Below are 26,201 nucleotides of genomic sequence, written 5' to 3' on the forward strand. Positions count from 1 at the left end.
CTCTGTCTGGGCAACAGACAAGTACACTTGCTTTTTAAACTCAGCTTCAGTGGGGCACTGGCAAATGCCTAGAAACCCATGGGCATGGAAAATAAGCAGTTGTGTGGACAGCTGCACCGAAGAATCAGAAAGCAATTCACGCAGCGTTAGCTGTGGAAGTTGTACTTTGCTTTAAGCAGACTCATTTCGAGATTGCACCACCTGTCTAAAAGAGAGAATATTTCCTCGTTTATTTTAAAAGCTGAGGCTCTGCCCCCTCCTCTTTGCACGAGCACACCATACAGACACACGGGAGAATAAAGAGCCCACAGTCCTAAGTATCCTAGATATTGATCTGCATCAGGCTATATAAAACAGCAGTATTAGCAGTCTCTAGGGAGTTTGCTGTAAAAGCAATTGGAACTGCAATTAACAACAGCACATCTTAGGATAGGGAAAGACTTATAACTAGAAGCTAATTAGGAGGGCAAACACTGAAGCTTGTTAGCTGAGATGCTAATGAGAATTATACTTGAGTGGCAGCAGCCTAGCTATTCAGAGTTAATTAGAAACCTCAGCTGATAGTATATTGCTCTTAAGAGCTTTCAAAACAAACAACTGGAAAAACTGTCCTGCAGCTAAGGATCCAGCCTGCCACGTTGGGTAATTCATGGGCACAGGGAACAGCCAGGAAATTACACTCAGCCATCATGGTAATTTAACAGTATGTGGAAAAGGCAAAGGGAAGGGGGTTTTGTAGGAGCTGCCTGCCCTCGTGGCTTTCAATGACAGTTTTGTCAGCCTGTGGTGAGCCCAGTGCTCAGGACACGCTGCCACATCCAGCATCACTCACAAAGCAGCACAGGCCATGTGTTGCTCTCCCTGTGCCTGCTGCCCCCCGGGCACGGGCATGTTTGACTCTCTCCCCGCTTTGTGCAGCGAGGAGGTAAAAAAAATATTAATAATAGGAGTAATAAATCAAGGCGCTTCGAGGGAAAAAGCTGTTAAACTAACATGGCAGCAATGCGGATCGTGAAGCGTGGCCTTACCTGGGCTGAGTTGCATGGTTGGTTCCTGCTCTGAGCAGAGCCAGGGAGGCAAGGCAGAGGGGCTGCGTGTTTAAATGTTTCCTCTGTGCCTGATTGGAAGCGCAGGAGCCAGTCAGGGGCAGGGGAGAGGCTGCTAAACTCAAAGTAGGTTGATTGTTTCAGGAAAAGAGTGGATACTGGAGAACCTGCAGACTGGTTTGCAGCGAGCTGCAATATGTGGAAAGGGCCGAGTGTCACACGGGAGGGAAAAGGCAGAGGAACCAAGGGGATTTTCAATCTCATCCAGGCCCTGTTTGCATTAAAATTTGTGGTGATTTAAGGAAAATCTGGATTTGATTGTATTTATTGAAACCAATTGCAAACCCATGTGGACACTCTTGAACAAACTGATTTCCAAAAGAATATCAATGAATTTCAGACTTCAGTTGAAGCAGTGAGAAGAGCATCCACCGATGGTTTTGCACCAGCGTAATTAAATAGATTTCAAAGTACAACTTGAGCTAAACAAACTTGACTTTTGGCGCAGATGTGACCTGGCAGCCAGTGGCTGATAGTGAGCAAGGAGAGGAAGCTTCGCATGCCAAAAAGTCCCCACAAGAGCCAGTATTTGTAAATACACCCTCACAAGAGCAGAAAGGTGTGAAGGTACAGAGCACTGAGTGGACACTAAGACATACAATCCATACAGCCATCCCTGTCCTAACACAAAAAATCCCACTGCATAAGCAGTATTCTGAAGAGACAAATTTACCTCACTAAAGCTTTGGGAACCATCCTCTTCACCTGCTGCTTTTGAAGCAGAGTCAGGGATTGCGGTTATTCAGGTTTAACAGGACTTGTGAACACTGGCTGCAGCTAGAGGCAAAATTCCCCAAACACCAATGCAACGTAGCTCTGGGATTGACCACACACTTCATTCAAGAATCGTCCCAGCCACAAGCCTGGGCTCAGGACATGGGACATGAAGACCAGGGTAGGCCTGGCAAAGGCCCTTGTGCAAACCCAGGCCCGCCCATGGCCCAGTGGTGGCCAGGCCCTTGGCTGGTGGATCACCTGCCATGGGGCTCCTTGTTCATCCACATGGCTGGCTTCTATGCACACTACATCTATAGCCAATTGATGACTCAAATCAGGCAAAAAAGAGGGAAGAAAAAAAAAAAAAAAAAAAAAAAGAATTGGAAGATTCACTCACAGGGAACTAAGGGTGTTGTAGATAGTGATACCTGGCAGGCAGTCCTAGCAGGCTGGCTTAGGTCCTAGATGCAATCCAGCCAGAGATCAAAGGGAGCTGCCTTCATCTCCTTCTCAGGGTTTATTCCTTCCACCACCACCCCCATCACTTAGTACCTCTGGTAGGTTTTCCCCATATCAAAGACCGCTCATATCAAAGAATTTCATGAAAGCAACCTTCCCAGAGCTTCAGCCCCAGCTGGAAACAAACTGGGGCAAGGCTGTAGGTGCTGCCAGGGTTTGCCTTGCTGACTGCAAGCACAGACGGCCACGGGCCCAGCTCGGATTTGGCCATGGAGACATTTGTGTATTTTCTCACTTATTTCTTCTCATCCTCCCTCTGTGAGGGCCCCAGTGCCTGTGGAGGCAGGCTGAGGGTGTCTGTGCAGGACAGCAGTGTCAGGCTGCGTGGCTTGTAGGCTATGGCTTCTCCAAGGAGTGCTGGGCAGTGCCCAACATGACGATGACAAGCTTGTAACTCTGTTTTATCAAGGGTCATCTTCACCAAACTGAGTAAGAGCCTGGAAGAGAATTTGCAGTTTACAGAATTTAAGAGGAAAAGATCTTCTGGTGAGCACCTGTCTGATTCCCCCACGCATTCAGAAGGTCTGTTTAGCTAAGACCAAGCCTTTCTCACAGATTAACAGGGTGATTTTCTGTGTTCAGCCCACTGACCACATTTTCAGCCTCTGGGGAAAACACAGCAAAATTGGGTTCTCTGGATACTTTTTGCTGCATTGCTGAGCGATCTCCTTTCTTCCCAAATACAGCAATTGCTTTGCTTTCCTATCAATTCAGGAGGGCGAGATACAGTCTTTTAACGTCTTAACAGCCATGTGCTATTCCCAACTCATTACATACACTGAGTTCACTTCTTCCCTCAGCAGGGATAAATGTACAGCTCTAACCCTGAATTTCGTCTGTTTACCTTCCCCTGGCTGTGATTCTCTTTCAGTATGCCCAGCTTCACACTGCCTCACACGCAGCATCCAGCTCAACAGGAGCTCAATTCCCCTTTCAGGCTGATGATCCCCTGCTGCAGCGGTATCACCTCCCCCCATGAAGGATTCCTCCGTGCTGTCCCTCCTCTCCTGGCTCACACCACACACCTGCTTGCAAACTAGCATCATCTGTTACACATTTTTACCTCTTCTCCCCCACCCCCTCCAAACAGAGCTGCTGCCTGGCTTGCATTGCAGCTCCCTGGGGATCAGTCTTTTAGCTCCACAGGACACACTGCCCCAGGTCTCCGGCTTGTAATGGTTTTAATTTTTTATCATGCTCACAGCACTGCCTGCTGTCTCTATGTTTTCATATGCACTGGGGAATTTCTTTTGCTTGGCAAACGTTCATGGGTTTATCAGGATTATTTCTGGGTTTTCTATTAATGGGTTTCCTAGTAATGCCTCTGAACTTATTTTGTTCTAATTCATAGGCTGATCTCTCACAACTGACATAATACCCTCAAATTGCAACACTGTACCTTTAATCTTAGATCACTTACCAGTCCTCTTTTTCTTCTGGCAAGGAAAAGTAAAAGAAAAAATAAAAAGTATCAGGAGCAGAAGTCTCTCCTTTGTTGAAGCCTTTGGCCCTGGCTCAAGGCGACTTTCACAGGAAAGTCCTGGGGTTCCCTGGAGGACTTGCATCAAACTCCACTCACTGCTGCCACCTTGGCTCTGTGCCCTCCAAGCTGTATCTCAGTTTCTCTCTGCTGCTTCCTTCCCTTTGCATTTAAGTTTTTGGTAGCCAAATACAGCTGTTGTATCCCATGGGTGAGGACTAAGGGAACTTTCAGCCTAAAGGAACTAGTAAATCCATGAGGCTGTTTTCCCTATTCCATGAATTATTTGGGTTTGGTTTGTTGGTGTATCTGTTACCTAAACAATTTGTACACAGTTTTATATGGGTAGGTTTCAGCTTTCACCTGCATTGAGTAGTTCTGTGCTTTCTGTGTGACCTGTAGTCCAGGCATACCTGCTTTTCCAAAACCCCTGCATACCATTTACTTTGTCCCGTCTGTACCACAATAACACCATTGTTCATTTTTCATTTGGTGTGGTTGCATCGAGCTTACTCTTTTCTCCCACATCACATTGAGGAATCCTCCGTAGCCCCACATCACTGCATCCCTGAGGAGTGCAAGTTGCAGAAGTGTTGCTGCCAGCCATACCTGCAAAACCTCATTGCCCAAGTCACTGCTTGGGTCTCCTTGCAGTGCTTAACATCTTCACGTGTTTTCCTTGTCTGCTGACTTTGCTGTGATAGCTTTTACTACAGTTTTGCAGAACATTAAACTTCTCATTGCTTTTTGTCTCCTCTTCTTTGCATCATGCCTCTGCATAAGCACTGGTGGATTTTTCAATCTGTTTCTTATTACGTCTCTGAGCTAGCTCTCAAATTCTCCTTGCTTGCATACTTCCTTTGCAGAAGCTTTACATATGTCCTGCAGGCTCTGGGAGATGGACAGGAGCATCTGTGCATTATAATCTGAGCAGAAGAAAGTTGTCTGTGCCCATGCCCTACAAAAATAAGGAACAACTGCATTTGTGCAGTGCTGAGGCAGAGCCAAGCACCCTGCTTCACACTTGGTGGGCTCAGTACAGCAATGGCCTTGCTCAATGTGACCGCTGGGGCTCCCCATCTGCCCAAATGACACCTGTAGAAACGCAGCCAGGGTCTGCCAGGAAGCCCCGCAGAGGTGAACCAGCTTACATAACATTTGATTCCCCTCCAGCATCCTCACTCTGCTTCTTTTTGTTCCCATTACTAAGCATTACTGAGTCCATCTTTGAAGACAGGTGAGCATCAGCCATTGTGTGCAGCTTGGCCATGTAATGAGCTATAATTTTTCCTGATTCTCGGTAACACTTGTCAATACTTTTCCTATTAAACCTCATTAGAGCAGTTTTTTCCTTCATTTTTCAAAAATAGCATTTTACCTTATCTTGGCAAGTCTTCTCTTGCTCCTGTCCTAATCTTGCTAGAGAAAGCATATTGCTCATTACCCTTAATGTAATACCCATCTACTCTTACTTTGCTTTTCCTTTTTTATTCATGTCTGGCAGTGTTGTAGTTTTCCTCCTGTAAGCTGAATAAAGCCCAGCTTCTGCGCCCCTTTCTTTCCATACACGTCCAGCCAAGGCAGAGAGCCCAGGAGCCCTCGCCATCCCCTCTGCCCACAGAGTGATTCTTCATTTCTGATGGCATCCACCTGCCGCAGCCAGCTCGTTCCTGCCACTGGCACAGGCACAAAAAGGCAGCAGCTGAGGAGCAGCCCTGCAGTTTTATTCTTTTGACTGAACACGCTCCTCTCCTTAGCCAAGCCCCAAAATGAGAGCCCTCCCTCTCCAGCACACAGTCCAGTTGCAGCCCTCCCCATCAGTGTTCTCAAACACTTCTGCCTCTCTCCTGCACGCTATCCCATACTGGGAAAACAAACAAACAAACAAACACAGTGCAGAAGGTACATGGGCATCCATCACAATTAAAGGCTCTGTAAGCACCCAATAAAGGTGCTTACACCCCTTTGGCATTTAAACATGAACCAAAGGGCAGCTAACAGCAGCTGATAACAGCTTGGGTGTTGCTGCTTCAGCCCGTTAAGACCGTGATTGCTTTTTTGCCCTGCTGTTCTAAATATAAGTCTGCATTTCAAGTAAAAAAAAAAATCACAAGGAGTTTCATAATAATTGGGAAAGCTTTCAGGTCCCATCTGAAAGGAGTCCTTGAAACAGATTAGAAAAAGAAAACTTCAAGGAAGACATTAGGACTGTACCTCGCTCTTTCATCAGTATATATAGTACATAATGCACATCAGGTGCCACAGGAACCGCTGCTCAAGGTTAAAGCAAGGTCCTCATGAAAGCGGCAATTACTCTCCAGCGACAGATAAGGAGAAGAAAGTCAAAGCTAAGCATCGGGAGAGGAAAGGAGTGCTCAAAGTCAAGTGAAAAAGCTACAAAAGCCTTTGCGAGGGGGAGAGATCACTTCAGAGCCTTGCTGCGAATCGAGGTTTTTGTCTGCCAGGAGGGGTCCCCCAGCAGCAGCAGCTCCCTCCCCACGTCTGAAAGGCAGCAGCTGTGCTGGCGTGGAGGCAAGGAAGAACCAAAGTTCAGGTAGGACCTAGTGCCATGCTTGGTGGAGAAGGGATGGCTGCAAAATTATTCTAATAAAACACGTGCGAAGGCTCATGATAAGTTCTTTACATTTTTTATTATTATTATTTTATTTGGATATAGCCTGACTTGCGCTGCAGTTGGTGTCTGGAGACTTCCCAGACCCCAAATCCTTACACAACTGGGAAGACAGGAGGAAAAGGATGCTCATGGATGTGTCTCATCATATTGTCCAGCAGCATTAGGTCAGCATACAAGTGAATACTTAAGGTAGCACAGAAAACTTTTGTTCTGATCTTTGGTTTTGGGTTGTCATTAGACACACCAAGGGGATCTCAGTCCCTCCCAGGGGTTAACACTATGCCCAGAACTGCTCAGCAACTTCAGTACTGACCTGGGTGATGGGGCACCCTCAGCAAGTTTTCAGATGATACAAACTGGGTAAGGTGGCTGGTGCACCAGGCGGTACCTCCTGAAGTTCAACAATGTCGTGCACCTGCAGAGGATTCATCTCACACGTGAGTATGTGCTGGGGCTGCCTGGCTGGAAAGCAGCTTTGCAGGAGGAGAGCTGGGGCCCTGGTGTACAGGTTAACCATGAGCCAGCAGCCTGCTCTGGCTGGCCTGCTTTAAGAAAGGAGCTGGACTTTGTGTCCCTGGCCTCTCCACCAGCTCCAAACTTGATTTTCTCCACCCTCTTGCCCTTGATCTTTCCCTCACCTTCACCAGGTGAAGCCTCTTCCTCCTTTTATGCTTCCAGGTCTCCTTAAATACCTGAACATCCTCTGCTCTAGGTTCCCTCTCACCTCAGCTGCAGTTCAGGGGTTGTCACCAACGTGGACACCGGCCAGAGGCTGAAACCCTCCTCCTCTGTCAGGTAGGCAGTGGAAAAAAAAAAGGGAGATAACGGAGATGAACGGAGCTGTAAGAGTGCATGGTATGGAGGGAAGAGGGAAAAAGAGAGAGCACTGCATGGAGAAAACTGCTCTCAGGGCTGTGTTCAGCCCTTGGACGACTGTATCTACAGGGGCTGAGAGAGAAAAAGTTCAAGAACTGGCCAAGACCAAATCATATCACAGAACTGAGGAACCATCCCTTTCCCAAAAAGCACTGTGGACAGGAGCTGTCTTCATCCTACCAAAGCTCTTTCCTAATGATTTACCTGACAGCAAGGTTGCTAAGTGTTACCCAACTGAAGTCTTTAGGAATAATCTGTCCTATGCCAGTTTTTACAACTGATCTCCATACATACATATATACAAAATATTGTAAAAATAGGTCAGTGTACAAATCCAGACACAACCAGTCTGTGATAAAACAATGTTGAGCAGCCTGAACATCACAGTGTTATAACTCAAAATAACAGCTTTTCAGGAAAGTGACTTTCTGGAATGTGATTGAGAAACAAAATAATGCAAGAATATTACCTTTGAAAACTCAAAACATCAAACTGTCCCTAGAGAAAGTGCAGCAATAAAAGTGGATGCAGCCATAACTAGGAAGAAAAAAAAAAAGGAAAGAAAAAAACAGAAAAAAATTACTTTCATGGTTGTCAGGAGGGAAAAAACCACACTTGCTTAACTTAGTTAGATGAAAGGCAGCAGTACAGAAAGAAGAAAGATGGTTCTGGCTGACTCTGGAGTAGTAATTTACAGGGAAAACTGTAGTTCAAAGCACAAATAAACTATTTATTCCTTTTATAATACAATATAAAGGAACAGAAGTTAAAGTCTAATTATAAGTGTAAAAAACACTATTCAGAAGCAGTTTCAGGTTCTGCAACCTTCCTTAGCGTTGCTGTCACAGCTCGACGATTTAAAAACGCTTTTCCTTTCCTTGCTGCTCTGTAAATACCCATCAGCCAGAGAAAACCAAATGCGAAAGCTGGGAGCAAAATGGAAAAAACGCTCAGGGAACATCTTCAGGCAGAATACACAGCCAGAGAAGATGAAGAATAAGGTACCAAGAAGCAGAATGAGCAGGACCCAGCACATGCCTCATAACGAAGCTACTGAAGCACTCTGTGAGCCACCTCTCCCTACCAGCCCTTTGTCCCTGGCTTGTAGCTTGCAGCCGGATGGCACAGAGCCATTTCCTGACCCCTCTTCACCTTGAGGGCTCTCAGCAGCCTAGGAGCTGTCAGCCTGGCTCTGTCCTGCCATGCCCCTGGCAGTGCCACCAGTGCCTCCCTGTCCTTGGGTGTCCCACAGCTGCTTGGGCTCAAGGCCCGCTCATCTTTGAGGTCCCCAAACAGTCCTGATCATTTCTATCCGCGTGAAAGCTGAATGCAGGAGAAGTAATGATATCCAACAGACAGCAACAGACCATTTAATTACTTGAGGGTAGGGATTGGTTTTAGATTTTTTTTTTTCCTTCAATATACATTGATGCTTTTCTCTAAAAAGTACAAGGAAAAAAGAATGTCAGGTGACCCTCATCACCACCTCTTTTTCAGTCTTGCTAAAAACGTCAACTCTTCAATCACTTTCATTTGAATGAATGCCCACCTTTCATGACAAGCTTTGAAACTCTCTTCAAAATATCCCATTTAGGGGTAGACTCTTTCTTATGGCACTCAGCTTCCAAAATTACCCTGTCTCTGAGATTTTATAGTCACAAAAGCATGACGGACTACACATGAAGCAATAATCAAATTTGCTCTCCTATTCTGAGATTTTTTCATGAAATAAAGCTACAGAGAACAATACAGTTAACCATCATTAATTCAGGATTGGCATTTACGTTTCATCTAGAGTTAATGTAGTCAAACTGAGAACAAAAGCGGCGTATGCAAAGGGGAGCCAGACCTCACCAAAAAGTGAATAATTAATAACTACTTTGATGGTATTCAGCCCATCAGCAAAAATGCAAAAGAACCTTAAACACCATAAATCTCACTGCAACAAATTGAGTTCCTCATATTTTCAGCCGTACATATGGCCTAGCAATCTTTTCAAGTGCAACCCGAGAGCTCGGCGTGACTTCTTGCAGCATTCCACCGGCACCACCGTTAATTCGTTCCACAGGTACAACGCGCCGTTTGGACTTTTCTGATCCAAGAAACTTAGGTTTGCTTAAAGCAGTCATCTGAGAGAAATCAGCTCAAATCTGCTGCACTTTTCCCATGAAGGGGTGCCCTCAAAGGCCCCAGCAGGCCGATGGTAGAATTGGAAAAACAACCTGTCAGCACAACCTCAGCTTCTGCCGTACCGTTGATAACGTAACTCGGTCCCACGCAACGTTTCCTGAAGCAGCAGCAGCTTCCTTTCACTTTCGCTGTTGGTGCTGCCTGCAGGTTTCCCAGCTGCCAGCTCCCGTTTCTCACATTTCTGACGTTATCAGATCAGGCTGCAATGGAAACCGGCATCATCCACAAGCTCACGTTTGAGAAAGTGCAGTACATAAGCACACCGCTTTAGTGAGCTTAGAGAGAGCTAAGAAAGCAGTAAAGAAGCAAAAATATAGATAGAAGTGTCACTCGTGAAAACATTTGATTTGTGTCCTGATTAAGAAACATCTGAACATCTTCTTAGGTTAACACAGTAAGCACTGAAAAGCTGCAGATGTATTCACCCCCTTCCAGAGACTTGCTTCTTCAGGCTCCATAATTCCTTCATAACCTCTGGGTACGTTGGATCACTCTTTATCTTTTGTTGTTCAGTCTTGTACCACTCTATTGATGACAAAATGTTTAATTTACAGCATTAGCCTGGTGAAATATTTATTCTAGGGGTCAAGACAGAGGAAAAATAGGGGGAGGAGAAGGGCTGACCCCAAGCCACGTTGCCAAGAGCCGTAAGGATCAGATGCCTCAAAAGTGCTTAAAAAATACCTCCCGGTTCTCCAGGATCAACTTTCAGTATAAACTGAAAATTATTAGTTTGAAGCAGTTATAAAGGCAAAGAAAAATCTTCGGAGTATGAACAAAGTACAGTTAAAAGCCTATCTGTCCCAGCTTGCCTGAAACTAAAGTTTAGAGATGAATTGTGTTATTTTCATAGATGTTAACACAAGTGCCAAAGGTGGTATTTGAAATGTCAACATTAACAAGACATATCAAGAAAAGAAGTGTTCACAAGCTTTCCGCTTGCATTTCCACTGGATGACGAGGCACTTACTTCTATTTTAGAGCAAGTTGAAAGCAAGACAGTGATGAAAGCCCAGTTGGCTCCCCTTCCTCGAGGAAAAGACAGGAGAAGAAGAGATCCTCATTTGGGGACACGTCAAATTAGGGAAACATCGAGCTGAATTAGAAGTTTTACAGGACACGTAATTCAAGATGAGCTAGATTAGCAAAAACACACTATTCAGAAGTTTTAACTCAACCTGGCACAACTCTGTAGGGAGGCTTCTGTGGCATAGTCAAGCCCAGCCCTCAGGGCTGCGTTTTGCTTGGAGCCCAAACACCGCAGCCTGGCTGAAAGAACTCCAGAATGTAAATAATGAGGTGAAACCATCAGGTTGCACCCGATCAAAATCTACCCATGACATTTGCAACTTGAAGGATCTGAAAACAGCACCTGGGGTGAGGATTATGCTGCTCTAACTTGGATGTATATGCCATGGGAAAGAACAGAAACAAAATTAAGGCAGCATTATGGGTACAGCAGAAGAACAAGAGGTTTGGCTAAGAAGATACTCCATACACTGTATAAACTTATTCATGTTTTACTCCCAACACTTTAACAATCCTAGAAGTTACAAATCTTTTCATCTCTTCAAACAGTTATGCAAAAGTCATGGTATAATTATGGTATAACTCTACATGCAATCAAAGCTTTTGGGCTTATTACTGGGGCGGAGCCAAGCCAATTCCACAGTGATGGCTGCAATACTCCAATAGCTGCACCGACTGAAACAGACAAACCTGGACAGAGACTGGGTGGGCGAGGTAGTGGGGAAAGTTGGAAAGTTACAGTAAATGAAAGAGTTCTACTCCTCCAAGAAGCGCAATGCTTCATCTTCCTGCGTATGGTAATTCATCTTTGGTTAGTCTTCTCAAAAATTAAACTGTTCTCTGAGTGAAAAAAAATACAAAGACCAAAAAAAAAGAGGAAAAAAAAATTATCACAGTCCAGTTTTATTTCTTGACTCCACAGCTAAACTAAGAGGTGATGAAAGCAGCCGATCATTTGCTACCAGGTACCAACATTGACAAGGGAAAAACACGTAAGAGTATTTTGACTAAGAATGGAACCAGCACGTGCTCGGTACATTAAGCTACTACTTTAAAGCTTATTCCAGCATCTCCAAAGAAGAGCCAAGCGCTGCGAAGTTAATCAAAACAAGATGTCTCTGAAGAGCTGAGTACTGCGAGGGATCCTCCAGCGTGCGGCAGCAGGACCACCCAGAAATTGCCTCCAAGATGCAAGCCCAACAGAAAGCCTACCAGCTGGGAAACCAAGCTTAGGCAAGTTAAACCCTTCCTTCCCCTGTGTAACATTACCTCCCCCAAAGGACTGCTGCAGATAAAAAAAAAAAAAAAAAAAAAAAAAAAAAAAAAAGCTCATTCAGAAATACAGCTGTACACTTGAATTTTGCATTTTATGATCTCCAAGTCTTAGAGAAGTTTGGCAAGCACGACTATCGGATACAATTAGAAGCTCGACTGCGATACTTTTCTGTTTATTGCAAACAGCTCGGTGACTGTGAAGCGTACCTGCAGCTGCAGATGGTTCAAGTATTCCTACATATTTTTAAAATATTCCATATTTGATAGCTGCTGAAAAGGAGAGATGCAAGGGAAAAGATACACAGTGAGAATACATCAAGCCTTTTTTTTTTCTTTTCAAATAAACAGAGAAAAGTGTCTTACAGCAATAGTTATATTTTATTTTCTCTTTTAGTTTCAAATTGCAGTATTTTCAGCATTTTTTTAAAACTTAAACATACATCTAAAATTATATGCTTTCTTTTTACTTTGAGTACAATTGCTTTTTGGGTCGGGACTCCAAGCATTTGCTTCTCATTGCCCTCAAGCTAAACAAGACAACACCACCGGGTGCTGCGCATCACATGCCTTTACCTTGTCCTTCGTCAGGTTGATCCGACTCGATGGTATGCACACACAGACTGATGTGAATGATAAGCTCACACAAAATGCACATGACAAAAAGCAGCGCATGCGTCACGAATGCTCTGCAGCATTTATACCCAGTTAATGTGAACACAGCTAAACTTGACATACTGTAGAAGCTCTCCTGGGTATGGCTGTGGGATTCTCAAGATTTTCAATGGATACTTCAAGGTAGCATGCACAAAGAGTTCACCTGAAATCTCAGCGTTAGGTAAGATTAGCATATTGAACTTCCCCATAATTTTGCTACATTGCTTACTCTAGTTCTTACAGCAGCTTTTTTTTTTTTTTTTTTTTTTTTGACTTTAAAAGAAGGAAGCTATCTAAAAACTACAAAAGTACTTTGCTCCTTTATAACTTTCACCAATTGCATCCTTTCAACCAAAGTTGTTTTAAAAATAAAAGAGCAAAGCACCTACCATTGTCACATAGTTGATTTCTATCATTAGTGCAAAATTTAGTTGGGATTGTACATGAAAAAGTCTGCTTTATGCAATGGATGTACTTGAACCAGTCCCCTTTTTACTCCCACCCCATCCCTTTCAACCACTGGGTAAGATCCTGAATGACCAAATTTAATTAGACTGCTTATTGCTATATTTATTGCTCATTATACCCTAAAATTTTCTTTTATTTTAGGAAGCAGAAATGCTTAGCATAAATTTAGGAAGCATAAATGACAGCTCCACAAAACTGTAAGACAAAAAAAAAGAGGTCTGCTGCTCTTGGAGAACTGTCTTTGCAGTGTTTCTGACACAACCTCCTTATCTGGTAAATAAAGTTAACAGCCATTTAAAAAGGGGAATGGCAAGACAGAATGCTCTTAAGGCAAAACTACTCAGTATCAACAAATTACTTTCAACCCAAAAGGTTACACTCATTCCCCACTTCGTTTCATCAATACCTGCTCATGTTTAAGGATAGCTAATGTCTTTTAGGCAACAAGCAACTTCTTGGTACTGAAGAAGCCATTGGTACTGAGAAGCCATTCCTACCAAAGCAAAAGTAAAACACAATCATTTACTAAATGCTTTAGGGAAGAAATGACATCTGAGTGTATAATCAAGAGATTTAAATAAACTCACATTCAGTTTCAACTGGCAAAGAGCATAAGTAGTAAAGAGACTACTTCAAATGCCCCCAGTAAGAACTGATTTATAATGTTTTGTAATTTCCAGCTCCTCTTGCAGTCAGTGCAAGGGATGGGGCATGCTGAATAAAACCCAGCTTTAATGGAATAGGGAGTAGCTGGCCCAAAAGCTTGTAGAAAGTGGGCTAGTATACAAAGCTCTTAAAGGAGGGACACATGGTGGATTGAGTAGACTCTTTACAATCTCAACTGTTAATGACATCTTAAACATTCATCTGTCTTTTCACTGAGTCTTTTTCTCAAGTATGCTCCCATTTACACTGTATGTCTAATCTTGTATGGGTGTAAATAAGTTGGTTTCAGTACAGAGCACACTGAAGGATTTCTTTGCTTTTGTTAGCCAGCACAGCAAATGCAAGTCTTAAGGCCAAACAAATGAAAAACGGAACAGCCCAGTTTTCAGAAGTAGCTTGCTGTCTACAGCAAGTTAAAAGCAGTCTGTGAAATAAAGCTTCGCCTTAAATCAATCTCAAGGGACAAGTGCTTGTAGTTGTGTTTTTTTTTGTTGTTGTTTGTTTGTTTTGTTTTGTTTTTTTTCCCTCTTTAAACCCAACACCAGTATTTCTTAGTGGCCCTTGTTCTGCTGTTTCGTTCTGCTGCTGCAGTCCCCACCACAGATCTATTGGCTCTTGTCAATAGAAACAGGCAGGAGTAATTTTAAGTAGGATTTCACTCCCAGAAAAGGGAGAGTGAGGAAAGCAACTAGAAGTAGACAGAAAAGCATGCGGCAGGTGAAATGCTAGATTTGAAGCACTACAGGTGTGCATTTCCACACTAGGAAGACCCTTAAGTTACATTCCCTATACAGGTCACTGGGAATTTCTAAGAGGAAGTGCTGTTCTTTAGACACTTTGGAAACACGGTTCAGGAGGTATACTAGGACAAATCTCCAAGAGAGGTTAAAACAAAGGGAGTTATTACTAGCAGGGAATCCTTGCGAGATTAGAACTGACTGCATCGGCTCTAAAGCTCACCTAGAACTGGGTATCGCAAGTATTTGCTTAAAGGCCGTTTGAGGAAAAGGGGCTTTGTCACATCAGATGCTCACTGTACTCCTTTCAGTGGTTGGAAAGATTTTATGGCAAGTCCCAAATGGGTTGGTTTGGAACATTTCATACAGGGACTAGCTCCCATTATGCCAAGGTAAAGTAACCAACTAGTCTGTGTTAATCATGAGGAGCTTAAAATTATGAAGAATTTAACAGTTTGTAACACAACGTATACTGTTGGTGAGGATATGACTAACCTGATGCTTAAAAAATATATTAAAATCTATTTTAAATTTTGGAAAATAGCTTACAAAAATATCTTCACTTAAACTATATATCATACAAAAACTGACTTGTGGGGGGGTTTACAGTACAAAACGATTATTGGTGGTTACAAAAGGGAAGAGTGATCTATACTACCCTTAATGAAAGCACAGGGCATTATATCTCACTGCCTCGAATCAGTCTCCTATCAGAATTATGACAATTTCCAATGTAACTCAAAACTTTCAAACAGTATCTATTTATTAAACCTTTTTCTGAACTCGTGTTCAGTTTCTTTTAAAAATCACCACAGTGCTGTGGCCCAAGAAAAAAGAGTAACCCAACTAAGGGCAGAAATAATTGCTCCAGATAGTAAGATTTGTAGAGAGCTAAATACAGCAATGTCTACAGTTGTTTCTACTGCCCATGTCATCAGTTTTTGTCTACCTAAGAGGAAGTGACACCAGTGGACAATTCCTTTTAAATCAATTAATGGGCAGAAGCAACAATTTTTGGTCTAAATTGGAATTAGTTTAAATACATGGGTTTAATAAATACAAATATACACATCTGTATACATTAAATGTTGTCATGTGTATAATTTCAACATATACATTATATACAGAAATACATACAAGTACATGCTCCTCCTGACAACACTATCTTGTTTTTCCAAGTGTCACCAAAAGGTGTGATAATAAAATGAAGAGAGGTTAAATATAGGACATGACTGAGAACCCAGCTATCATTTTTCTATAAGTCAAGAATTAAAGGAAATATAACTAAAGACAAAGGCTATGCTAGATTTTCCCTGTATAATGCTTACGAATCAATGGGGTTCCCTGTGTGGTAAGCAAAAGGTAAATCTGGCCCTGTGGAGTGTTCTAAAATTCATGGATATTTGTACTATGTGTCTAAAGCATTACGTATACAACAGGTAATAAAAGAGGTTGTGTAATCTAACACCTTAGCCAGTCCCAAAGTAGACCACAGCAGCCTTCCGATTCTCAATTGCTAGCATAGATTTGTTTAAAGTAAGAGTGGTTCGAATCGAGATGACTCCATGGTCTCATTTAGGAAATGTCAAATGGTTATTGACTACTGGGGAGCTTGCACTGTTGTCTCTTAAAATGCTGTGCAGCAGATAAGAGCAGTTTCTTAAGTATACAAAAGGCTGATCCAAAATAACTAGTCCTCTCTTTCACCATTACATCTAAAAATAAAGGAATTGAAAAGAAGCTACAAGTGGACCACAAGAACACCTCCTTAATGCAGTCTCTCAAGAGAAATTAAATCAACATATTCCAGTTTTAAAGCACTTTAAGAAAAAAATGAGATGCAAAACAAGATGTAATCTGTACATTAAGATGGATTTTCAAAAGGAACATAAATTTGAGCACGAGAATAAAAATGAGGACAATACAGATGTCAAAACATTCAGTAGCGTGGCTTCTGTTCATCTCAAATTACAGCACAGCTCATGCATCACACATCTTACAATTTTACATACTGTACATGATATAGAAATAGAAATATTTAAGTTAAAATTTCTTTTACTGATATACCGTACTCAAATTTTAAATCCTGAGAAGAAAAAAGAAAAAAAAGTGTGGTTACGTATGTGCACTACATCTCCGATACCACCAACACATACACCACAGGGTATAAGAAAGTCCAGAGAGGAATTACATGCTGGAAGTGTAACTCATGAAAGCCATTTTCTCTTTTCCTTGTTTGGGAGAGACATTGGGAAACAATTTCTAGTCTGTACTACACAACAGTATATACAAGTACGTAAAACTATGAAGTTTTCTAATGACTGCAGCTTGCAATAATAGAGTGGTTCTGTCAGTTTCTTACCAGCTGCAACACAGTGACTTCAGCTGAACATTAGGAAGAAGAGTACTATCAGTTACTTTGCACATAGTACTTGCTTATATTTTACAGTTAGTAAATCTGTCTCAGGTTAGTCCCAAACATCCCTTAAATCTTCCCACCCACAGGTGCTTGGTGTTGACGACAACAACAACAAAAAGTACACTATGCTTTTCAGGTGATTTCCAGTGCTGCAGAGCACTTCTCCATGCATTCTGGAAGTAAAAACTGGCCATGTTTATCACAAATGCAACCCCAGACATTTCTCCGTCTTGCATTCCCCACAATTCGTATCAGATTCCAACACTAGTCATGCAATTCCAATATGCATCAGGACGTTCAACATGCTGTGACCTTGTGGACATTTTGCAAACAAGTTAGTAGGCGATGATACGGCGTTCCTGGTGATGCTACCACCTCAAACACTGACTGAAAGGCCCTCCGGTCTAATTCTTCATCTATCTGATGTCGGTAGAAGTCTATGGCCACCAGACAGAAGATGTTAACATCCACTTGCTCCAGTTTTCCCATTCTGCTGATAATATGTGGAAGACTGAGATATATGTTAAGGTCATAATGACAGAAATTGGTCATGATGTACTAGCTTAAACACCGTTCTCCAACAAAATTGCATCTGAGTTCACCAACCACGTTGTATAAAATATTGTCATGTAGTACTCAATGAAGAAATAGAATTTCTGTAGCAGCAGTTTATCTTCACACAATTTCTTATTCTCAAACTCCTTTTAACCTAGCAGAACTCTTCCTTCTTTATCCAATGGAAGAAACAATGCAGTCAGAACTACAGTATGGACTGCGTGTAACCAAAGAGCACTGCTGAGATGAGGAGTCATTAGGAAATTTAAAATGACGACGTATGGCTACCCTTTTGCCTGGTCCTTATTTCTCTCTCTATATATATATATTATATTAATATATAATATATTATATTAATATATAATATATTATATTAATATATAATATATAATATTAATATATAATATATAATATTTTTTATAATATGTAATATATATATATATATATGTGTATATATATATAATTTTATCTTGTAGAAGGGATACAGGACAAAGCTTTTGAAGATATCCAAAGATACCCAGTGAAGCTTTTTCAAAGTCCCTCAAAGTATGGAACTTCCCAATCACTTTGCATAGTCACAAGGAACAGAACTTCACACAGTAGTTTTAGGTAACTGCATTCTTACCACCTAATCAGAAATTCTTTTTTTTCCTGAAACCTCAGGCACCAAAAGCACAAAGTGATAAATATCACAACTAGCTACAATAAGCCTGTTTGTTTTGGTGTATTAAACGTGTGTTTTTACTACCCTCCAAGGCTACCAATGCGCTTTACAAAATCACATTTACTGCTATGTGGCACACATTCAGTCTGTTTAGGATACATCGCTGAAATCCATTGACTGGTGGAAGCACTGACAAAAAAACAGGAAAGACTCCACATGGCCATTGCCACTGGTGTTCTTTGTGTGAAATTAGAGAGAGACAGCATCACCCAGTCACGGACCATTGAGGACTGTCCAGTAGTATGTAGTGTCTGGAACACCTGCAAAGAATATTTCACACAGGAATAAAGACATGGCAGAAAGACAAGAAAGAGTTTGTTTTCTCTTGAAAAGGTTTTCCTCAGCTAGAAAGCTCTGACATTCACAACCTGGATGACTGGACATAATTCTGAATATTAAGAATGCAATGCATAGACAAAGCGATTCTGCAAAGAGTCAGCCAGGATCCAACTGGACTCATGACATCTGTGCCAAACTGAAGTGAGCATACATAAAACACAAGACTTGCTTTGTCTCTCTATTTTTAATAGACAAGAGTGCATGTGTACACCACATTCTAAGTGATGCATGAGTCCAGTAAGTAGGTGCTGAAGAGCAAGATACACAGAAGCCCAAGTCTACAGAAGCTTGGCTGAGTTTGTAAGCCCAGATGACCTAGGATGGCTCTCTGAGATCTGAAGAACCTGAGCAGCAGAATCTCTACTATTAGTTTTCTCTTTATTTTCCCTTATGAAGGTGATTCTAGCCCTCCATTTCCCCCAGAACTCAAAGCTCACAGTAGCACACCTCAGTCACCGTTGAACAGTTTATTAGATCTAACAAAAATTATAGTTGCCCATTATATTCCACTACTGAAGGCCTGTCACTTATTTAGAAGTCCTCTGAAACATTTAAGGAAAAAAAAAAAAAAACAAACATTACCTTATAAACTACTGTTGCCATAAATTGCGGATAAGGCTGCTGATTGGATAAAAATTCTCCAATAACTTTATTCATTACGTCTTGTGGGGGGAAAAAGTCATCCAGGAACTGTGGAAGGATCCGGGCCACTACTCTAGCTTCAAAAGGAAATCCCTTCCTGATCCTAAAAATAATAAACAAGATTTTATGATTTAATTCCAGTAAATATCTTGTTATTTTTCAATTTAATTGCAATAATTCAAGACATTTCCTAATCTTACACTAACAATATAGCAAAACTAGCCTACCAAAGCTATTAGAAATAATTAGGAGTCATTCCCTCAACCAGACTCCCTTTTTTGTTTTTCCCCCTCTCAAATAGCACATACTTTTGAACCTCTCTAATTGATTTAGAGACATGATTTCACAACAGAAAAATTGAAAAGGCTAAACAAGAACAAAAATGACAGGGAAATCACTAATGCTAGTTAATAGAGAAAAGACTATTCATAAGCAGAACCTTGCTTTCCATTCGTAACATCTTTGCATCACTTTCATTCAACACCAGAATGACCAATATATCACAGAGGAAAAGCAAGCTGCACCATACAGAGGAGGAAAGCTATTTCACTTTAAGGACAATTTTATTTAATGAACACTGATTGAGAAATCTTCCTAATAATGGCTGCATCTGTTGATGTGTCAAGATCAAGTTAATAACTGTTGTAGGGAACAATCATATTTTCTGCTTCTATATTCGTCGTTCGTTTTGCTAACTCTTAGGAGTGATATTTTCACAAGTAATCAGGCACAGTTCTAGCTCTGTTCTCACTGAGAGCAGAACTGAAACCCTCATCCAGTTTTATGGAAAAAACACTGAACACTTAAAAAAAATATAAATCATTGTCCTACAAACTACTACGTAAAATCTAACATGTTATGCTCACTTAACACAGCTTGAGATTGTCAGATCAGAACAGGGGGTTTGAAATACTTCCATTAAATGACTTCCATGCGAATACAGAAATTTTACTGTACCCTTCCACTGCAATTACTTAACAGCCTTGAAAAGAGCAACACTTGGGGGGGAAGGGGAAAAGATGTTTTAAACTCTTCAGGCTGATTTCAAAGATTAGTTCCTGTAAATTGGATTTATATCCTTGATTATGCAGAAGACATCCTGAAAAGCACTCAAGAGTTTGACCTGAAGGGAGCTGGAAATACATTTATAAAGTATTATGGTTTGTGAAACAGAGTATCAGTTAGAACAGGTCTGTTTTCCATTTACATTCCTGTACATTTGTGCTGCATTCAGCAATTCCATCAGTGTTACTGCATATACTAGAAGCATCAATTTTAAGCTATGGTAAGCAGAAAAATATCATTAAGTATTAGATCTGTCAAACAGAGAAGTGACAAGACAGTGCCAAACAATCATTTCCCTCATGACACATTTTATCACGTTTTATCCTCTCACCTATCAAAAAGGACAGACACACGTTCCATAGCCACAATCACAGATTCACTGTCAGGGGCTGCAGGATTTGCATCTGTGGAACGACTGGGGCTGATTTTTTCCTTTCCTAAAACAAGATAATTTGTTACAAAATGTGAATGCCAAAATAAGACCTTTTTATCCTTAGTAGCAAAAACAATTGAAGAAATAGCACTGTTAGTAAGCTAACAGCTCTCAGCACATCAAAGGTATAAAAATAAGTAAATACCTGTGTACATGCAAGTCAGCATCAACCCAAGTGCTGCCATCGCTCTGTGGGGGCTCTGCACATTCACTCTGTCAACACTCAGTTTAACGAGAGATTCACTATCCAGCCTAGAAAGTTGCTCTGAAAGGAGGAGTCGTTCCAATCCTCTCAGTACACAATGATAAATAATGGATGGCGTTGATTCGTCACTTCCAGACACCATGACTCCACACATCTGAAATGAAAAAAAGCCAGCTAGTTGTTTCTGAGGTGCATTTAGGTCATCTTCTAGCAGCATAACGTTATAGCTAGCATGTGAGGAACTGCATCAAAGACCACTGTATTAAGAAAGCCTGGTGAAACAAAAACCTTTATTACAAAAAATAAAGTGTTAAATATCTCTGTTATAAATATCCTGGGTTACATGATCACCTTTGACGGGGGGTATTACCACATACCTGTATAATTCCTGCAGAGAATTCAGGACCTACATCAAGTGGATAATTCTCTATCAAATAGAACGCAGCTGCACACATTACTAAGATGTGCTGTTGGTTATGGACATTCACACAACTGTAAATAAGCAAAAACAAAGTTGTCACTTACATCAAAGTTGCCTATGTCATGAACAGAGACAATACAAACAAGCCTTAGAAACACCAGGTATTTTTTCCACGTGAAATTTATGCAATTTTTAAATTACACAAAGTATCACCAAGTGATTTGCACAAAACTGCCACATGCTATACGGGAGCACTGGTTTTCATGGAAAGCTGGCCTAACATTTCCCTAATTTTTTTCAGCTGTATAGTTACAAGCCAACATTGCTTGACTTGTCTAGAAGAAAAACATCGTTCATTACTGATCCTGCAAGTCTCATTCAAAGAGTATGCCTTTTAAAAGAAGAATAAGGTAAGGTTTAGGGAACACAATTTACCAAAGAAGAAAAAAAATGAGAGCTTTCTGTTTATCTACCCTCAAATACCTTTTTACTTTTGTAAATCAAACATAAAATTGGCTCCAATTCATCTCCAAGGTTTCAATGAAACTGACAAAACTTAAGTTGTTTAATGCAACAACAGTAAGTCTTTTTGTTCACACAAGCATGCAACAGTTCCAGTCAGAAGTAGAAACAGTAACACTGCAAGAGAAGCTAGTTTTTCAAGTTCCAACAAGGCAACCCTAAAAATCTTAATAAAGTTTTCTTTTTTTCTTAGTTTTTAAGAGCCAGGCTAAAATAAGCCAGTTTATTTCTACACATGTATTCTTTCACTGAATGTAAAACAGGGGAGGTTTTGTTGTTTTAAATGAAGGAGATGGTGGAAAGGGAAAAAAAAAAAATCTTACTGTGCTACTCCTCTCAAATTGGAGAGCAAATAATCGCTGATAATTGGAATGAGCTGCTTCGCTGTCTCATCAAGCAAGTCACACTCAAGGATATAAAGAATTCCATGCAGAGCTCCAATTCGACTTGGCATGTGGGTACTTCTTAGAGTGGATTCCAGCAGTCGACTTACTGGTTCAGCCACAGCTTTATCCTAATATACCCAAAATAATTTTTAAAGTCAATACTGGTGGTCCTGTTACTTGGAAATACTTGGGGAAAATTGCTAAAAAAAAATCAGACTGCTAATAATTTATGCAAGATTGGCATAAAACAGAGGCGAGCTTATAACAGTACTTTGAATCTATCACACAAGATTAATGTATCTGATAAGAGGTAACTTGCAGATTCACTAGTAAACTGACACCACAAGGTGATCAAGTTAACTTTTTACAGCTAAAACAAGCCATCCCATAATTTAAAACCAAAGCCAAGATACACATGGTAAACTATATGTGATATTAGGGATCATTTACATATAGGACTTGGATAGTCAGGATTTTCTGTCTTTCCAACTACACAACAAAGGACACTTCTGTATTGCACTGGCTGGTAGATGCCTATAGCCTGTGTACAAAAGAACAGTCTCCCATCCACTCAACTATCAGTACAGTGCTCCATTTATTTGTTCTCCAGAACCAGATCTGTACATCCTTCTATCCATCACCCCTGCGTTTAACCTTCAAACATTAAGCTGGCATCAGATACTTTACCCCCCATTAACAAAGTTCAATAAACCTACAAGAACATGCAAAAACGACCCTAAAATGTGTTGGACTTGAAAAGCGAGATCTTATTTTTCTTAAAGTTTATTCTAAATATTTAAGAGAAATTGCTTTACCTTATTCTTGCACTCATGAATCATCTCAGACACAGGTCAGTTTTACAGCATGTGCTCCACCTGCTCTTTTTCCCTAGAGTTGCTCTCTTTAAGCAAATTTTCAACATGACTGACCACAGGACAACAAGCAACTCTTAGTGGACTCAGCCCCCCTTTCATTTTTCTCCCACTAAGCAAAATATTCATCTGTTTGCTTTTGAGCAAGTGCTACTAGCTCACTGAGTGGGTAATTAGAGCTTAGTCAGAACAAGCTGATCTCTGGAGCTGTTCTGCTAAGTTTGGCATCTCTTGCAAAGACTTCCCTTTTACTGATGCTGCTGCAAAAGCTACTGCAAGTCCTACCCCTAAGTCTTTCAAAACCTTTCTTAACACTGTTATCCATACAGTTTATGTTAGTCTCAACAGTTATAGAAATGTTAGCTTTTTTTCATAAATAGTCCCACTCTGAAATGTCTATTGGAAGATACTAATCCTCCCTTATCTACATAGTTAAATTCATGCAAACTTGCATTAACTTCCTTTCCCTAAATTTGGGGTGACCACAACGGAGGTAACACAAGAGCAAGGGAAAGAAAAGGGATTCATGACTATCAAGTTAAGTACTCATTTTGTGCACTGTTCCAGTCTCTTACAAGGGAAAAAAAGACAACAGAACTAACAGATTCTGCAGCAGAAATGAAGGACTAGTAACTTAGGATGTTCTACAGGCATCCTCTAATCCCTAGAGGCTCGTAATTTTGCAATAAGTTTCCACGAAAATTTCTTACCATTCCTAGAACAGCAGCAGCTTTACAAGTGGCTGGTATCAAATACTGTACAAGAATCTCATCTTCTGATGGATGCACCTTTCGCAATTCCGTCAATGTAGTGTACATCATCTCAAACTGATTCCTTTCTGTAAATAAGTCTGATACTGCCAGAAGCTATACACAAATTAAAATCAAATACAAAAAAGCCCATTAGCAGCTCGCAAAATTTGACTCTTACAGTTGTCAGCAAATATTCTTCAACTGACCTATTCAACACAAACATCAACTCAAACGTTTGGAATAACAATTGTTAACTTGAGCAGAATTCTGCCACCTATCCCACTCCCAGTGTTTGCTTTTTTTTTTTTTTCCCCAAAAAAAGGTTTACAAAAACAAATCCACTAGTGATTCTGGAAAACCAATGAACATATTAAAACACCCCAAAACATACAGCACATACTCTCTCACAATGACAGCTTCATCGAAGTATTTTAGTTATTAGTGCATAATGCTTATCAGAGACATTCTTTAGTCTTGCCTGTATACTTCAATAGTCACTTTAGTCCTTTAATACATTGTTTTTGTCATTTTCTTACGAAGATAGGATAAGCAAAATCCTGAAGTCTACTTTTTGCAAATAGTCAATTACAGGACTGTCATATGACAATAAAGTGTTTGTAACATAGTAGTAGAATACACAATCCAGATATTTATATAGTTAAAGTGTTATGTTATAGCTGTGCAAGTTATGTTTCTGCACTACCCATACCATACCACTGCCAAGGAAGAAAAACAGTGTTTCTTACATATTAAAAGACAAACACTTATTCACTCTGAACCTTTGGTTACATATACTCAATTATTAATCGGAACAATATTTTAGACTTACTGATCGCACCACTTCACTAATCAAAATGACTGGTGTTCTCTTGCTAGGGTTTGATGGCAGTATCCATTGACTATATAGTTCAAGCAAGAACTGAGAACAAGAATGTATATCTACACCAGCCCGATGCTTCCTGCAAAGCACAAAAAGCCGGAGTTAAAATGGCTGTTCTTAAGTTCTACCAAAATGCTTAGTTCGAAATAAAAAACACAAATAGTAAAAATTATCTCATATTTTCAACCAGCATCCAATTTATAAAGCTGCTTTATTGAACTCCAAATGAAGAGAGAAAAGCTGACTGATAAGTCAAAGGACAGACAAATAAGACACCTGGTGTTAATAGGAGAGGTTGGTGGTGAAGAAGGAGCAGGTACGTCATTCTCATCTTCTTCATCCTCACCCCATTCTTCTTCTCTCAATGGAGTGATATTATTTCCTAACCATATGGAGTGTATAGAGACCTTGCAACGTGAAGAAAAAACAAACAGAAAAGAAACCCATCATTCAACACCTTCATAATCAACTTTAAAAAAAAATCCAAGTCCAATGCATCTTTCATTTAAATTACAAGCAATGAACACGCAGCCTCAAACATTTACATGAATTGCACATCACTTAATTATTTTTTTAAACCTTTGTCAACATTTTAGTTGAACTCAGTATAACAATACAGGCGATGCTAAAAGTAGTGCACACGCATGGGATACAGCCAGATGCTAAAACTAGAAAAGAATACGATGTTAAGTACTGTGACTCAGTTTCTCTATAAAGAAGGATGCTTCATTCAAATTTTTCTTTATGAAGTTTAAATAAATCTACTGTAGGGTTTTTATTAAGATTAAAACAACAGTGCTTATTTTACATGCGTGTTTTTTTTTTCCTTTCCTAAGGACAACTGCATGCTTGCAATAGCAAAATAAAATCCAATAGAAGTTGAATCTAATACTACAAGGGATCTTTAACATGGGACTGAGAAGCAGAACAATTCAATAGCTAGCTCATGGGTAGACCTCATACACAAAAGCAAAAGTTTTCTGAGACACAGATTAATGGGCTGAGAGGAATCATGACTCTGAATATCAGAGTCCTCAATTTAAATTTGATGCTAAGCAATGCTTCTTAAATGGGTTTTCACTAAATTAGAAGAAAATGCAACAAAAGTCAAGCTCAAAGTTAAAACTTTAACAAACCTGTCCCAGTTTGTAGTCCATATCTCCTATTTCTCGTTCAGTATTGATCTGCAGTAAGAGTTTTTCATGGCTGATAAGAGCACCTGTAACAGAAAACAGAAGGCAAGTTTTTAAAATATGCTTTTCTAAATAGATCTTAAAATGGCTTAGTTTTCTGTAAACATGGTGTCAAACTCCTAAAAGTTTATCCTAAAAACTCCTAAAAATTCATGACTACTTTTAAAATGTAATAGAAATCTACTCCCTCCCCAACTCCTACAAAAGAAGCTACCTGTAGTAGCTGGAGAAAGTGATGGAACGGGGTCCCAAGCTTGATATAAGTGATGAGTAGCAATATTATCTCTCTTAGATACCATTGCTTGGATTTCTTGTTCAACAATTCCCCTGATAACACTTAGCTTCCTCCCAAACCTGAAAGACCAAAAGAAATTAATTTAAGCAGATTTTCCTTTTAACATTTTTGTTCAAGTCTGACTAACTTGCTCTACAATAAAAATA

At 40.4% G+C, this 26,201-nt stretch overlaps 1 protein-coding gene across 2 annotated transcripts in view; it reads right to left on the reverse strand.

Annotated features, from left to right (window-relative positions):
• Positions 1-12,223: 12,223 nt before the first annotated feature.
• The window catches only part of HTT (huntingtin), an 83,904-nt gene continuing 69,926 nt past the window's right edge, over positions 12,224-26,201 (reverse strand). Inside the window, exons 55-66 of one of the 2 annotated variants that reach the window (XM_084285993.1) lie at positions 25,975-26,114; positions 25,704-25,786; positions 24,844-24,974; positions 24,517-24,646; positions 23,646-23,801; positions 22,001-22,191; positions 21,112-21,226; positions 20,675-20,888; positions 20,428-20,533; positions 18,972-19,134; positions 18,150-18,310; positions 12,224-17,282 (exon numbers count right to left, since the gene is read on the reverse strand). In XM_084285993.1, coding sequence (XP_084142119.1) covers positions 17,069-17,282; positions 18,150-18,310; positions 18,972-19,134; positions 20,428-20,533; positions 20,675-20,888; positions 21,112-21,226; positions 22,001-22,191; positions 23,646-23,801; positions 24,517-24,646; positions 24,844-24,974; positions 25,704-25,786; positions 25,975-26,114 — 1,804 coding nt within the window. In that variant the 3' untranslated portion in view covers positions 12,224-17,068. Of the gene's footprint in view, positions 17,283-18,149; positions 18,311-18,971; positions 19,135-20,427; positions 20,534-20,674; positions 20,889-21,111; positions 21,227-22,000; positions 22,192-23,645; positions 23,802-24,516; positions 24,647-24,843; positions 24,975-25,703; positions 25,787-25,974; positions 26,115-26,201 lie in introns of those variants that run through there. The other variant, XR_014618364.1, reaches the window with a different exon arrangement.

Source organism: Netta rufina (genome assembly GCF_964035555.1).
Source record: "Netta rufina genome assembly, chromosome: 4".
Lineage (NCBI taxonomy): Eukaryota > Metazoa > Chordata > Aves > Anseriformes > Anatidae > Netta > Netta rufina.